The sequence below is a fragment of the Hydractinia symbiolongicarpus genome, chromosome 4, assembly GCF_029227915.1.
Source record: "Hydractinia symbiolongicarpus strain clone_291-10 chromosome 4, HSymV2.1, whole genome shotgun sequence".
Lineage (NCBI taxonomy): Eukaryota > Metazoa > Cnidaria > Hydrozoa > Anthoathecata > Hydractiniidae > Hydractinia > Hydractinia symbiolongicarpus.
In genome coordinates, this window is record NC_079878.1 from 8,085,506 (window position 1) to 8,102,304 (window position 16,799).

At 30.7% G+C, this 16,799-nt stretch overlaps 1 protein-coding gene across 5 annotated transcripts; it reads left to right on the plus strand.

The window, feature by feature from the left end:
• Window positions 1-474: 474 nt before the first annotated feature.
• Window positions 475-10,021, plus strand: LOC130641070 (uncharacterized). 5 transcript variants are annotated; one of them, XM_057447714.1, is made up of 25 exons: window positions 475-567; window positions 1,026-1,090; window positions 1,242-1,350; window positions 1,728-1,893; window positions 2,551-2,743; window positions 2,829-2,858; window positions 2,937-2,960; window positions 3,157-3,203; window positions 3,312-3,396; window positions 3,541-3,589; window positions 3,669-3,772; window positions 4,072-4,155; window positions 4,268-4,361; window positions 4,453-4,524; window positions 4,604-4,660; window positions 4,730-4,978; window positions 5,061-5,141; window positions 5,299-5,382; window positions 5,512-5,559; window positions 5,649-6,531; window positions 6,771-8,013; window positions 8,113-8,181; window positions 8,515-8,550; window positions 8,639-8,824; window positions 9,018-10,021. In XM_057447714.1, the coding sequence occupies exons 2-25, from the start codon at window positions 1,070-1,072 to the stop codon at window positions 9,363-9,365; spliced, it is 4,362 nt and encodes a 1,453-aa protein (XP_057303697.1). In that variant the 5' UTR covers window positions 475-567; window positions 1,026-1,069; the 3' UTR covers window positions 9,366-10,021. The 5 variants fall into 5 exon arrangements, with proteins under 5 accessions (XP_057303697.1, XP_057303699.1, XP_057303700.1 ...); XM_057447717.1 differs by lacking the exon at window positions 475-567 and having other exon boundaries at window positions 812-1,090; window positions 4,730-4,891; XM_057447715.1 differs by lacking the exon at window positions 475-567 and having other exon boundaries at window positions 814-1,090; window positions 4,742-4,978.
• Window positions 10,022-16,799: the final 6,778 nt, after the last annotated feature.

Sequence of the window (16,799 nt, forward strand, 5' to 3'; positions counted from 1 at the left end):
TATCAACATGCTATGATTAGGTTGAAATAAAAATGATCTTTCAGGCGAAAAACCTTAATTATTCTTTCCTTATAAATTTTTTTCTGCATTTTTAGTGTTTTTTGCTAAATTTCGACTTAAAAGCCTTAAATCTCCCAAAAAGCAATCTGATATTACATATAGATATACACTTTTAAGGCAGTTAATATATAATGTATATAATCTTTTAGGGACTTTATTGTTTTTTTTTTATCTTTATATATATATATTTTTTTTTCCCATCAAAATATTTTTTTTAAAAATATTCATAATGTCTTCCTATCAAATGTTGCTAATGTTTTTTCAATTTCTGATGTTTTGTAATTATAATTTTTATTTCTATTATTTTAACCTCTTGGGTCTTTTTATCACAAAGCCTTTCAATAGAGCTTATGATTTTATTTTAATCCCATGGGTCATTTTGTCACAAATCTTTATTATAGAACAGCTGTTGAAATTCATTGAAAAAATATGATATTAATATTGAGTTATATATCCTAAAAATTCACATTGGAGTGCATCGTGCATTGGAGAGTTGATATCAATAAGGTATAGGTACTTATAAAATATAGTATGTATGTGTCACAAAAACATATGTTTACAATTAATTGAATCTGGAATATTTGGGAACTTTTTTAATTGTGATTATGAATATTTTTATGAATTGTGTTTTCCTTATAAAAACATGGAATTTAGTTTGAATATTCTTCATATTACATTGCAGCCAAATTAAACTTTTTAAATCTACTCACATGTAATTGATATATAATAACATGTATTGTTAAAAAGATGGTTAATCATATACTAAGTTTCAAGACATCATTTTTGCTTATGTTTAAATAATCATTGAGGATACTTGGCAAAGGAAGACATGGATTCCTATGTTTCATATAGTTATTACTAACCAGGATCTGAATTAATACATCCAAAGTTTAATAGTTTGTTATTGAAATTTATTTTTCAGAATTTTAACTGAAATATTGTTTTAACCAAATTTTCTATTTTAGTTAATAAAGTAATATATAAAACAGAATCTGTTAAATTTATCAAAATGACAGAGCAAACAATAAATGTAAGTATACATCAGCGCTTATTTTAACATTGATACTTGCTCAATCTTTCAGGGTATGCTTAACAAATTAATAAAACGAACTGATGCCATCATGTATATAATGCTACTTTAAGTTTTATGTTTGTATTTTTGTTTGTATTTTTGTGTTTAGACTCGGTCAAAGAAACCTAATTTAAGCCAAAAGGATATTGCATTAAAGTACTGTAAATTAGGTGTTGACCAAAATGGGTTCATTAAGAAGTGGATTCATATCGATATTGGTATAAATATTTTAAATTTGTTCAAGAAAGTAGAACATAAATTACACATATTTTTTTTAAGAAACTATAGTTTAAGAATGTTGAGGCTGATAATTTTCTAAAAATTAAGAACATAAGAACATACTTTGGCTAATTCCCTTCATAGATTGAAATCAAAATAATGTGAATTATTAGAATTACTAAGAAATAATTGTTTCTGAACAGTTTTTTTACTAATATTTTTACAGTAACTTCAACACGATCTTTTCCTTCCAATTCTATAAAACCTTAATCGCCAGTCATACATCTGATCATATATATTTCCCAATTTTGTGAAGAACATAAAACAATATATTAACATTTTATCAACAGAAAATTAAACTATTACTCTTTTATAGGTTATGGTGTTTTTACTGAGCGTCCTTTTAAAAAGGGAGATTTTTTGCTTGAGTATGCTGGCACTTTTATGTCATATGAAGATGGTGAAAGGCAGTTTGAGGAAAAGAAAACTGGAGACTCATTTTTCTACTTCTTCCAAGGAAACGAGAAAAATGATTGGCACTGGTAAGTTTTCGTTCTAGATACAACATGGCTGTTCATTTAATAAAATGAAACTTACTGCTAATGAAAAGGTTTCTCAAATTACGTTTGACAATTTTCTCTTTGGTGTAAGTTGCTTTAAACATAATCAAAATTCCAAGGGAAATTAAAAAAATCCTTGTATAAATTAAAATAAAATAAATGTTTAATTTCAAGAATTATGGTTTTTTGTCATATTGGCTCCTTCAATTCTTTGTTTCAATAGTTGTTCGCATTTTTTTGTTTATTGTGCCTACACCCTTTTTTTCTTATGTGCCCATCTTTCTAATTTCCTTTTCCCTGTGCATTATGTGACACAGTTTTACCTTGTTGTTTCAAGTTTTATGGAAATTTTAGAATTGTATTATTGTATTATATATTAATAAATTTTCATTTGTATTTTTAATTTATAGGGAGAAGAACCATATTTTTATATGGAACCCGATTTGATGTTAAATAAATAAATAAATAAATAAATAAATAAATAAATAAATAAATAAATAAATAAATAAATAAATAAATTTCTGGATTAATTGTGGTCAATGTAGTTATGATTCCATGTGAAATTCAAGTTATAATGCATATGACACATAAATTCTTGCTATTTTCTTATTTTACATTTTATGTGCATTTTCTTTTTAGTATTGATGGATCAACTTCTAACCAAAATGGAAAATTTGTAAATGACTCACTACATGGAAATTCTGTTATGAGAAAGATTAATTGTAGCAAAAGCGATATTAGACTCTGCTTATTTGCATCAAAAGATATATTGGAAGGAACGGAATTAAGGTATAATTATGGAGACGATGAAGATATCTGGTGGAGGAAAGAGGTATGTACTGTAACTTCACAATGATAGTTAATCGTCTCATGTTATTCTCAAGCATTACAGTAAACTTCAAAATATTTTCATTCAGGGTTCATTCAACAAACCACTTAATATTCAAGTAAGTTGATGTTCTGGTGAAATTTATTGCTAATACCATTTCTTAACCTGTTTTTTGTATACAATGTTCTTTTTTTAGGCGATTGAAAATAATTCATGTGAAGTAAGTATTTCTAATAAACTAAGATAGTTATTAGTTTCGATTTATCCAGCTTACCAACAATTTGTGTTTCATTTTTGTTTATGGTTTGGTTAGAAATTATTATCTTAGGAATTTTTCTATTAAGGAATCGGGAAATAAACTTTTAAAGTTTTTTTGAATAAGTATTTTATATTTTTTTATATTAACTTTATTGAAGATGGAGTCGAATGATGAATTAGATGTATTTCACTGGACTAAATACAAGTAAGTATTTTTTTTATTTATTTAACATATGTATCTGAAGGTGCTTTTTAACAAAAATAAATTTTATTATTATTTAATGGATTTTAATGATAAGCAAACTTCTCTTAGGGACCTTCAATCCGTACCATGTGAAGTAGTAAAAGTTCTGGTTGAAAAGTGTGAAGAAACATTAAAGGGAATATTTACTGGAAAGGTAATGAACTTATGATTTTTACTTACTTGTGTAGTATTCCATGAATAGAATTTTGTATGAAATTTTAAAAGAAGATATAAAAGTTGATACATAACAAAGGAAGTTACATTATTAGATTAATACACAATAACGAACATTTTTCAGGAATGGCGAAAACGATGTGATATTTACAAACAAAGAGGCCGAGCTAGAGGTAATGTAGTTTAGGTTATGTATTTTCTGAAAGTGAAAAATAAAGGTTTGTATTAAAAAGTTCTTTTTTAAATGTTTAGAATCTCTTACAAATGATGTTCGTTTTGGTGCATTTACAAAAGAGCAAATTGATGTGATTGTAAAAACTTTGTTGAAGATTTTTTGTCCAAATAACAGTACAAAGGTAATTAATTTCTCCTCTTTGTAAAAAAACTTAGGATTCCACAGGATCAAGACAGTCCTGCAATCTAAAAAACGTCTTGAAAAGTCCTGGGAATTCCTGAATTTTTTTAAAATTAATTATAAAGATGTTAAAGATTTTAATCCCTTCAATTTTCGTTTATCTTTTTGGGGTGAATTGGTAAAAGTTTACTATTGTAAAATTTAGAAAACATGCCTATTGGTGAAAAATTCCCTTTTAAGTCCTAAGTAATTTGTCTGGAAAGCTCATTTGGTCAATTTACCAAGTTACTTTTATTCTAGAACTTTGATTTCGTGTTTAAAGTTCTTTTGCCAGAGACCGTGACACTTATATACAGTCGTGTAAATGAGATATCAGTGGAAGAGGTATGTTTGACACTATTTGAAACGTCACTTTATTTATTCAACTCTGTGGTAGGAAAAAGTGGTATTACATTGAAAATTGATTAAGCTTGCTATTATATTTTGTATTTTTAAGGCTGAAGAACAAGTTAGCAATGTTGGAATTTCTGTCTTAAAGGAAGGTAGTGATTCCGATGATGGATCAAATAAAGAAAGTAAAGAACATTCAGGTACACGAAGTCGTTTATTATAGAACGAAAAAACGATGGAAACGTTAAAATGAATTTTAATTTAATTTATATCAATCTACTTCTTTTGTAGAAAACGAGTTTAGTCATGATGTTAACTGTTATCCTCCAACAGATGATGATGATGTTTCTCCCAAAGGAAAAAGTACGGTTGCATGATTTAGCATTTTGAAAGTATCTTTGTTATGTACATTATTCCAAAACTGGTTCAAACGTTTTTCTAGGTATTCTACAAAAGCGTTTAAAGGCAGAAATATTTATAGCTAAAAAGGAGAGAAAAGGTATGTATAGTCTATCTCATGGGTAGAAGTAATTTAGAACACATGATTATTGCACTTGTAACATTTTAGATTTTTGTCTAGAAAAAGACGGAGACAGTATTGGCGTAAGCACGAAAAAACAAAATAATGGCGAATATTATCATTCTGCTTTTGAAGAAGAGAATAATGAAGAGGAAGAAGAAGAAGAAAAGAAAGAAGATATGAACTTAAAAAACAAAACTGGGTTTGAAGGTAACAAAAGGACTAAATTAAAATGCCTAAAGCAGGATGGACGGAAGAAAAAGGTCACTGCAAAAAAAAGGTTAAAAAACAAAAAAGGTATATTACCTGAAACCTCAGGTATATTAGCAATCGACTCTGTTTGGTTCATTGTTCTTATTTCTTATTAACATTTTTAAAGTTCCAGAAATGCCGTCTACTAAAAGAAGGGCAATCTCAGCCAAGGAAGTATGGAAAATTGTCAACGAAAGAAATCGTCAAGGTATTAAACAGTATAAGGATACGTTAACTTTTAATAACATTCCAGCATTTTCATACTTATACAAAATATTGCTCGAAATATTGCTTAAAAACCTGACAAATTATTTAAAAAAATCAGAAGTTGATTTCGTATGTGCTATAAATTATATTGTTTTTAGACGATTGGTTTGACACAACTGGAAAAAGCGATGACAATGAGTCCAACACACCAGAGTCAGATCTAGAAGAAAACGTTCATGCCAGTATATAAAATTCTTTTGTTTAAATTATCAGTACCAATTTGCTTACTTGTATATCAGTAATGTTCTCCTTTGTTTTATTAAGTTTTGTGACACAAAAATTACATTTTTTTAAATGATTTTTTCCTTTAGTTGTCCATACCCTCTCAAAGAAAGAGAAAAGAAAAAAGAAAGAATCAGGTGAGTAAGAATACTAAATAATGATGTCAGTACGTCACTGCCAGTTGCCTGCAATTAAATTTCGGATTTTTAAATTTCTTTTTTTTCAGATGAGATCATGGAATTGAAGAAAAGTATGGAGGTCATGAGGAAGCGCTTAGAAAAAGCAGAAAAAGCAGCCGAGAGAGAATATACGTACGTAGAAGGTGATAATGAAAATGATGATGACGATGTTGATATGTCTGTACAGAAAAGTGAAAATACAAGTGAAGAGATAAGGAAAACACATAAGATCTTAAGCCATGGAAAGATTCTTGCTAACAAGAGAAAAGCTGAAAGAAAAAGGAAAAAGATGTTAGCCTGTGTGAACAAGTATGTCGGGCCTCCCGGTACTATAAAAGAGCGCAAAACTGGCGTTATTGACTACAGAAAAGTATATGACATTAAATGCCCGGTTTGTTCAGTTGTATCTAGCAGACTCTACCAGCATTTAATGCTTCAACACAAATTTTCGGATAGGGAAGCAAAACTAAAAGAGTCAGAAGTCAGGGTGATGTTTCTTTGGTCAAAAAAGGAAAAGCATGGTATCCCAAAACCGTTGCCTTGCGCAATCTGTGGAGTTTGGCACCTGCGTCTTCGTACCCACCTGAAAAGGAAACACAAATTTGAAGGATCAAAAATCACAGAAATTTTAGAAACTGCGCGAAAAGAAAATTGGGCTAACGAAGGATGTTTGGAAAATAAAGCCAAACTAGTCAAGACAGCCAATCAAAAGGCGAAAAAACGTAAGAAATGTAATAGAGAAGAATTGATTAATACTGGGAGAACGATTAAGTATCTGCCAGATAATGCGAAGGAAGTAAATGCATCTAACAAAGCAGATTGGGATATTGAAGGAGATAACTTTCTCATGTATTATGAAACCGGAGAGGAGTTGCTAGAAGCTTTTAAAAGTGAAGTGGAAAAGAAGAAAGGAGCTGTTAAGGCAAAGAGGTAAGACAAATCCTTCTTATTGATATACATGTTCCATCGTTATCCTAACCCTAGTAGATCGTGGTTACGAACCTGAAATCCTTACAAATAAGACATCATTTATAGGATTTTCTAGCTCCAAACTTTATTGAACTTTTCCAAAACTTTTTCAATTTTTTTTATCGTGGAACTTTTTAAAACTGAACCCACACTAGAATTTTTCTGTTTGGTAAATTTAAAAATGATTCATTTTATCTTAGGTACAGACAGCATGTGGAGTACATATGGACTATTATCGATCCCAACATGGCAGTGATACCAGCCAGTGCATTTGCAAATTGCTTGCTTGTTGAAGATAAATACCACGATCCAACTTACCGCTTGATTGGTAAAGGAGGAAATGAGGCTTCCACTCTAAGGGTTAGATACGTCGCTTTGAGAGCATTTATTAGATTTTTACGTCGTCGCCATGTCTATGGCGGCATTACCCGTGATCAAATGACAGCTTTGTCGGAATATATCGATGAATGGAACGCTGATTTTACTGAATCCATTGCCCAGCGTAAAACTGACATTAGACGAATTAAGATTAAACGCTTAATGACTCCTACCCATATGATTAAATATGGCCGCTCAAATTTTGTGCAGGGTCTTGTGAAAAGTATTGAAAGGGTCGCTAAGTCTGAGAAACCTACAAAACGGTTTTGTCAGCAGGTTAGAGACTATCTGATTACTAACTTGTGCATAATGAATGGGTTGAGATCATCAAACCTGATAGAACTCAGGGTTTCGGATGTCCAGGAAGCGCACACTAGCGAAGAATATCCTGGATACATGGTGTTTACTAATTCCCGTTATAAAACATCCACAATATATGGTGAAAAGGTCATTGTCTTGCCTAAAAACGTGTTTGAACATCTTAAATACTATGTCAAAGAAATAAGGCCTGTTTTGAATCCCACAACAAATACTTATTTATTCATTTCATCAGATACAAATCAACTGTCGCACGCTACAATTGGCAGTAGCCTGACGTCATCTTTCAAAAATGCGGCGGTATTTGGCAAACACGAATATGATAGAGTAAGTCCTACTCGAATAAGATGTGCATGTGCAACATTCGGGTGTAAGGTTGATGGAATTGACAGTGGTTATTTCGCAAAGCACTTTATGAAAAATAAAGAGGATACCACAAATATCCATTACAATTTGTATTCAAATCATAGAGAGGCATTAAAACTTGCTATGATGATGGGTAATACATTTGAAGTTGGTGGAGTTACGCAAACGTTAAAAAAAGAAGATGTTGAAAAAATTACATCTGCAATCTTAAAGAATGAAAAAGTTATGCCCTGTAAAGATGATGTTATCGAGTGGGTAAGCAAAAACAATAGCCTGGAACCAAAGGAATTGTCAGATTTTATGGATATTTTGGAAGAGCTGGAAGGGGAGACCAATAGAATTGATCTTTTCTACAATAAAAATGGAGGAAATGTAAAGAAAGTAAGTTGATCTATTATTTGCTTTGTTTTTCTTCATTATAAGGAAATCATGATATAAAAATGATTGCGTTTTTAAACTTAAAATGACTTTTTTTTACAGAAGGATGCTAAAAAGTCTGTTGCTGTTCCAAAGACAACACTTAAAACGTATCCAAAGCGAAAACAAAAGGTGCTACACTTTTTTGCTCTATAAGAAAGACGAATATCACGCCATATAGATCAGTCAAATTCTTTTACGTAGTTCTGGATCGAAGTTTGGTTTTGCATACTTTTACCTTTTACAAGGAAACGGTAGATCCATTAAGGCGGTTTTTCACTTAAAACGAAATTGATTAATTGATTTATGAATGTCATAAGTAGGATTGTTTTGATTTATTTATTTATTTAATATTTTTGTTCAAGTAATCTTTAAACAGTTTGCCTTTAGTTACATGCCTGGTACATTTTACTAGAGGTTGCCAAATTTCAAATTTCACAATTTCTTTACTTCATTTTATTTTAGCCACCTAAAGGGAGTTGTTTAGTATTACAGCATCAGGTACTATTTATTTTATAAAAACATGACACGTTTTCTGTTTTATTCCTTCATGTGTGATATTTTAGGGATTCTTTTTGTTAAATTTTAGTATGGTGAAGACTCTATCGGAAGCAATTCAAGCAATAATGATGACTCGAGTGAAGAGGATGACAATTCTATTTGCGAATTCTCTGCTGAAAGTTTAAATGAAATTTCTGACGAGAACTTGCAAACAATGTCAGAAGTTGATGACTGTGAAGTGGAGAACCATCCTTTAAAAGATAGTTTGGACGAGGTAATTTCAGGAATAGTTTTCTCAATCGACACTTTCCGAATAAATTTTGATGTACCGCAGTTTTTTTAAAGTCCTTACAAAAAATTTGAATACACCTTAAATTTTAATAATTTGTAAAAAAAAATCATTTTGTTTTAAATACTTAAGGAATTAATGCCGCCGTATTATATATAATGACTTTTTATTATTGTAGAAAATTGCGAAATATGAAACAGTAAAGAAAAACGACCTTGTAAAAGGAAGAAAGCACTGCAGGACCATGTTTCTCGGTCTTACGTATGTATGTGAAGAATTAATGAAACGCAAAGATTATGATAACGTGTCAAAAACGAAAACATTTACAGCAAACGAAGTAAAAAGATGCATTAGCAAAAACGAAAAAATGAAAGAAGCGTGCAAAGGAAAAGACGCCGACTACTGGAAATATTTAGTTTTAAATATGCGTGAGAAATACCAAAGAGCTATGAAAAGGGAAGAATACTGCAAATGTCGTCAGTGGTTAAATGAAGCAAAGGACATGATGAATCACTGGAATACTTAGTGCCGTTTTGTCATTATTATGTGGCACAAACCGTGATGCATTCATCAAGCGCCCCACTCGTAATATCGACTCCCTAATATACGCTTTTCCTTAATATGTTTATTTGTTTAGGTTTTTTGGCGCCCCACTCAAAATATTACCTCCCTAAAACAATTGCACCAAGATATATATTTATCTATTTCACTTTTTGATTAAAGTAAAAACAGAAGTCAATAGTTTAAAGATATATATAGAAAGAGCCCTGGCGCTTAATCGATGCATTACGGAAAGAGTAGAAAACTTTTAGCTACGTAACTTTCCATCGTTGACATATATGCGTGAGAAACAATGTCATTTCGCTTTTATTTTTTTTATTAAGCGTCTCTCTTTCACAAGCTGATCGGATGGCTTACTTGTTGCTTGTTGACCATCAACTTGAGAATATCAAATTCACGCGTTAGCTTGCAGAGTTAATTCACAAATCGAAATCAAACTTAGGTGTTATCAGTTTTTTGTATACATATTATTTGCATAACTTTTAGAGATATGTATCGGAAATATGTTGAAATTCCAAACAATTTTCATTTATGTATTTCTTTTTAGTTTTGATGATAACATTTTTTGACATCTTTAATTTTGTAACTTTATTAAGATTAAAAATATATTTATCTTATCAAGTCTAGCAACCTTTTGTTTGTTACATCGGTTCTGTTAGGCAGTCAAAATTTTGCGTTTTTTAAAACTAGCGAAATTAGCAACAGTGTATTTAGATTCTTAATCGAAATTTTCTACCACGACAATACCTTTTCCCTCTATTTTGACTGGTTGATAAGGGTTACACCAAATCAGGAAGTGGTGTGAAATATCTTTGGGAATTCATTAAAATGCACCTTTTTTATAAGAACAAATTATATAAGAACATAGGGCTTCACAGGTACAAAACTTTGGAACATGTTAACAATATTTTTCATCTTTGTCAATACCGAGAAGTACTGAAATGCTCCTTTAAACGAAAAAAATGACAAAATAGGAGAAAAATTAAGAAGAATTTAAAAGCATTTTGAGACAAATTAAAAAAGTTATAAACATTCGTAGGCTTCCTTCAAGTTGCATGTTTTTACAAAAAGCGTGTAGTAGACGCGAAATATGCAATTTGGAAAGTAGTTGACAATTCTTTTTTTATTTTCCGCGATTTGCAAAAACTAATCTTTTTTAGCTGCAATTAATTCCGTGAAAATTGTCAAAAATAGCAAAATACTTCACCGCGAAAAAGCTGCTTTCTATGTAGAAAAAAACAAAATGCGGAAAAATACAACCGCAATTCAGAATGATACAACCAAAAAACATGGAACAACCAATTACAGAATAGTACAACCATTTGCAGAATAGCACAACCAAAAAAATCGCATCGCAGAATGATACAACCATTTTCAGAATAGTACATCCGCCGTAATAATAATAATAATAATAATAATAATAATAATAATAATAATAATAATAATAATAATAATAATAATAATAATAATAATAATAATAATAATAATAATAATAATAATAATAATAATAATAATAATAATAATAATAATAATAATAATAATAATAATAATAATAATAATAATAATAATAATAATAATAATAATAATAATAATAATAATTTCGGAACGCCATATAACAAAACGTAATACAGATACAAAAAAGAATTCCTGACGTAACCGAATTTACTTTGACTCAAAAAAAGGATAGAGTAAAACAGTGAAAAGTAATTGCTAACAATATTAAAAAAGACAGTCTTAAAAGCGATTCTTTCTAAAAAAAAAGAAAGAAAATGTCCTTATGAAGTTATTAGTAGCGTTTTTATTTCTCGGAGGTAAAAGTTTAGTTCGAATATGGCAAACCAAAATTCTTTTGTGATCCTAAAGTCAACAAGAACAATTTAAAAATTACCAAAGGGAAACTTTTTAAACACTTGCACTAAAACACTTAAGTATTTTATTGTTGCGTGTAAGCAGTTAGAAGCAAACTGATCTGTAAACCTCAATATAGAAAAAATTGCTTAGCGGCTGACAGGGTCCCCTAGGCTTGCAAGCGAAAAATTGTCCCTAATTCGCCAATAAAGCAAAGAAGGAAAGTTTTCTAATTTGCAACAGCGTTTACTTTGTGACTCAATTGTAGAGTTAGATTGTATATGAAAGATCATATCCAGAATAAAAAGAACGCAATTTTTGCGTACAGTGAGATTAGTTTATAGCAAGTTTTGATCAGAATTGTTGCTTACGTATGGGCTAAACCCTGTTTTTATTACGAACGAAACTTTTCGAAAAGAATAGTACTTATAGCACAATAAAGTCATTCTGTTGCTTGCACATAAAGAATTCCTGAACGTCATATATATTGAAAATGAAAGGCATTCGCGAACTTTTATTTTCATCCAATTGACGCAAGTCTTGTAGAATTTAAAATATGCTTAATCACGAGACGATTTTTCGATGTAATGCAACTGAGTGTTATAAGTTTTAATTCTTTTCCCTAAATCGTAAAGACTTTCGTAACTCATTGTAGCGACACATCTAACTTCAAATTATAAGCCTTATCTATAACTTTTCAAATTCAATGCAGTCTAGCATGCTATTCTATTGCATTTTTCTCATTCAACTGAAGAATGAATCAATTATTTACTCAGTTTAACACAGAGTATTGTTATACGTTTATCGTAAGAAATAGGATATACGCCACAAGCAGTCAATTAAGTCAACATCAAATTAATCAATTCTGATACACGCATTATGCTACCACCCTGACTTCATTACTCCAACCAAGACGTCAGGGATTAACCTGTTACATACAAGAGGCCTGGCTATCATACCGCCTAATCATAACGCGAAGTAACTCTTATACCATGAAAACATAGACGTCTTTCAACCCACATTCTGCGACCTCTTATTTATAACTTTTACAAAACGCAATTATTTTTAACTAAAAACTCTCAATAGAAGTTAGAGAATTGAATTAGTAATTTACTGATCCAAAAAATTAAAAGAAAGGAAAAATCGAAACAGGAAAAATATTAATAATTTTTTACGAAATTCCACAATGGCTCGTTGTGTATGTGATACAAAAATAAATATAAAAGAATACTACAAGCGTAGAGATAAGAACTGATCATAACAAAAAAATGCGTACAGTAATTACGTTACAAAAAAGATTAGGGAAGTTTAATAACTGTTTCTCCGTGTAAATATTTTGACGATTTCAATTCTCCATGCTCTTTAAATGACCATTTGCAGGTGCACGTCAACATTTAGATTGTAATGCAAATAATCACTAGTTTTGTTTCTGCGAAACAAAATGTTTCAATAAATTTCGCAAATTTCCAGGAATTACCTTAAAAACAGCCATGGGATTTTACTCTAACTTTCCTTTATATTCTTCCTAGTTTGCTTATGTCCACACAATTTAGATCAATAATTTTCCATGTGACATAAGTTTAAACAATAATATTGTTTCTGGGCTAGCCTATACGACTATGTTGGTAAGGTCAGAACAACAAAGTTCGCGACAAGAAGAGCGGTTGCTTTTAGCAAAACGATGTTTTCTAATGCTGATACGGTAAGACAATATAGGCAAGAAGCACTATGTCTTTTTTTAGAAACTTTCCCCATATTTTTGAACATATATATAACTGAACTCCCAACAAGATAATTACATAAAAATTAGTGAAGATAAAAGTTTATATTGCTTAATACTGTTAATTAAAATAACAAAATGAATGTAAAAGGTAATGTCAATAGCAAGCATGAATAACTTGTTTCATGACGAAAGTTTATTACGTTGCTTTAGAATTTCATATTTTTTCCTAGATTTTATATTGGCATTGTTTTTCGGAATCACAGTGGTAGTGATTGCCAGTGTAACTACATTTCTCGTTACCAAAAACGCATATGAACCTTCAATTAATCAGAACGTGAAGACCAAAGGAAATGATACAAGTCATGCGATCAGAAAAAGTAGAGCCGTATCTGGTCCATGTGCAGAAGCTCAAATCCAACTCTTTAATTTGACCAACAGATTGATTGGTCACGATGGCGAAACTAAGTATATGGAAGACATGGAATGCTATTATGTAAGTTCACTATAATCAACTCTTAATTTAAGTCCTTGTCAAAATTGAATGTGACATAAACGTGTATATTTCATGACTTTTATTCAATGATTTAGGGGATAAAAGCATCAGCAAATAACACGCACATGAAACTCTGTGAAGGAACGTACCAAGAAGATACGTTTTCGTTTCTTAATGCAAGAGCATTTGCTGGCATTAGTGATTGTCGAAAAAAAGTGAGTATCACTCCGTTTCCTTCGAATGGAAGTCACGTTAAGCAAATTATTCTTCTTTTTCTGTCTTTGTAGAAATTCAAAACTGAAATTATTAAGTACTTCTCCTTCTTTCAGAATCCGAAAGCATTAGGAGATTACCTGCAGCTAATCAAACAAAGTATTCATAGTTTAAATTTGATTAAAGATTACGAAAAGAAAATCGGAAACATCAAGTATAGTAATCTGAACTTAAACATAGCCCTTGATCTTTTGACGTTGACTAAAGACATGGAGGATATCAGATCCGTAAGTATATCTGTAGATATGGTTGGAGTTAAAAATGTGTATAATGGGTATTTTTATTTGTATAATTCGGTTTAGAACCTGCTGAGAAGGTGTTTCGACACTAAAAACACTATTTTGCCAAAATTTCCGAAGATATTTCGCGATTATGATGATAAGGAGTTGGTAAAAGTCAGAGGGAAAGAGCCACGTCAACATGCAAAACGTGCATTTGTTGTATACAATCAAATCATACACATTATGGGTACGATGAGAAATGACTTTTGGGAGAGACGACAATGCATGTCGTAATCGTTTTAATTCTGAAAAATGAGGAAAATCATATATCAACTTATTTATTTTATTGAAGATCATTATATGTATTTAATGTATTTGTAAGCGAAAATTTTCAACGAATTTAAAAATTGTCCCAAAAATTGTCGTAAATATCGTTAATAAGACATCAAAAAAATAGACACGCATGATGGTTGGTCAATTATAGCTCTTTGCATCAAACACTTAACACCATCCATAAATAAGGGCTTTAAAGCCCTAAGAGAACTTAAATCCTTTTGAGTTTTTTAACTAATTTGTCTTTGGTAACAATCTTAATTAATTTAAGATCTTAATTACTTTTCCAGAATTGTTTAGATTAAATCTTCTTTTAGGTTCTATTATCTTGGATGACATGTTAGTCTAAAAACGAAATATAAATTGAAAATTCGTTTCTTTTGTATTTAAGAAATATTATTTTCGTAAAAAATAATATCCAAATCCCTTTTTATAATATATTTTTTAAAAGATATGCTTTATGCTTTTACAGTGTCTGCTTAAAAAAAAGGATACTTTTTAGGCGATTCCTACTTAAAAAACAACAAAAGACTAAAAACAATTAGTGGTGCTTTAAGTTCTTAGGCAGCGTTTACCTGAAGGTTTCACTTCGCTCGAAGTCAAATTTCAATACTTCTATGCGCTATAAAAACACTGGTACTGTTGATGAGTTTTACTTACGGCCTGATTTTGAGTCCTGTCTGAAAGACAGAATTGAAATTTCACTTCGCTTGTGTAAACAGAACGCAGTAAAAAGAAAGTCAATGCGCATGTTCAAATAAACATTGAGCATGCGCAATTAAATATCAACAAATCTTTTTAGCAAAATACGGCCCTTTAACACGGACCACCCCCGAAGTGAATATCTACTGCTACCCGAAGTGAAATGCCATGTAAACACCAACGTTTTTCACTGCGACGTGAAACTCACTTCGGGTAAATATCACTTTGGGCTTCATGTAAACCCTGCCTTAAAGGTAGAAATCCAGTTTGAGTATGTCTAAACCCTCTGTTTAAAAATATTCCGTCATAGCAAACGAAAATATGGTTGGTGGAATTAAAGTGAACATGAATAATTGAAAAATAACCAAAGTTTTACCCGCAAACTGTGTATTTTAGGAGACTTTTCCTCCTGGATACTTTTTCTCGTGGTTTGAATAGAGTTAAATGGTTTTTTTAGTACCATTTGTGTAACATAGCAATACAATAACATTGCATATGTCAATATTGAACATCAAATAACTTGTTTAGAGAAAGTTTACTATGTTTTTTCACATCGTTACTTTAGGAATTTTTTTAACATTTGCACTGAAACACTGTAGTATTTTATCGTTGCGTTTAAGCAGTTAAAAGGAAACTGCTCCATAAATTTTATATCTACCAAAATCCTTACTTTTGTCCCCAAATGCAACAATAAAAGAAAGAATGTCAGAATTTGCGACAGCTTTTACTTTCTGAGTTAATTGTATTTTCTTATGTTTGTATGTGAAAGAGCACATCATTTTAAGAAAAACAACAACGCAATTTTTAGTTTATAGCAAGTTTTAATCAGGTTTGTTGCTTACGGGCTAAAACGCAGTTTTTGTTACAAACGATTATTTTCGAAAACAATAGCACCTATAGCACAATAAAATCATTCTGTTGCTTGCACATAAAGAGATCCCGAACGTCATGTAATTTAAAAATGAAAGGAACTGCAACTGAGTGTTATGTAGATTTAATTCTTTTCCGTGAATCTTAAAGATTGTTATACTTCTCTTAATTGATTGTAGCGACACATCTCACTCAAATTATAAGCGTTATCTATAAATTCGCAAATCGAATACAGTCTATCATGCTATTCTATTACATTCTGCCCATTGAACTAAAGAACGAATCAATTACTTAGTCAGTTCAAAACAGAGTATGGTTATACCTTTATCTTAAGAAATAGGATATACGGCACAAGCAGTGAATTAATTCAACATCAAATTAATCAATTCTGATACACGCCTTATGTTGCCAACCTGACTTTAGTACTCCAACCAAGTCAACAAGAATAATTTAAAAATTACCAAAGGGAAATTTTTTAAACACTTGCACTAAAACACTTAAGTATTTTATTGTTGCGTGTAAGCAGTTAGAAGCAAACTGATCTGTAAACCTCAATATAGAAAAATTGCTTAGCGGCTGACAGGGTCCCCTAGGCTTGCAAGCGAAAAATTGTCCCTAATTCGCCAATAAAGCAAAGAAGGAAAGTTTTCTAATTTGTAACAGCGTTTACTTTGTGACTCAATTGTAGAGTTAGATTGTATATGAAAGATCATATCCAGAATAAAAAGAACGCAATTTTTGCGTACAGTGAGATTAGTTTATAGCAAGTTTTGATCAGAATTGTTGCTTACGTATGGGCTAAACCCTGTTTTTATTACGAACGAAACGTTTCGAAAACAATAGTTCTTATAGCACAATAAAGTCATTCTGTAGCTTGCACATAAAGAATTCCTGAACGTCATATATATTGAAAATGAAAGGCATTCGCGAACTTTT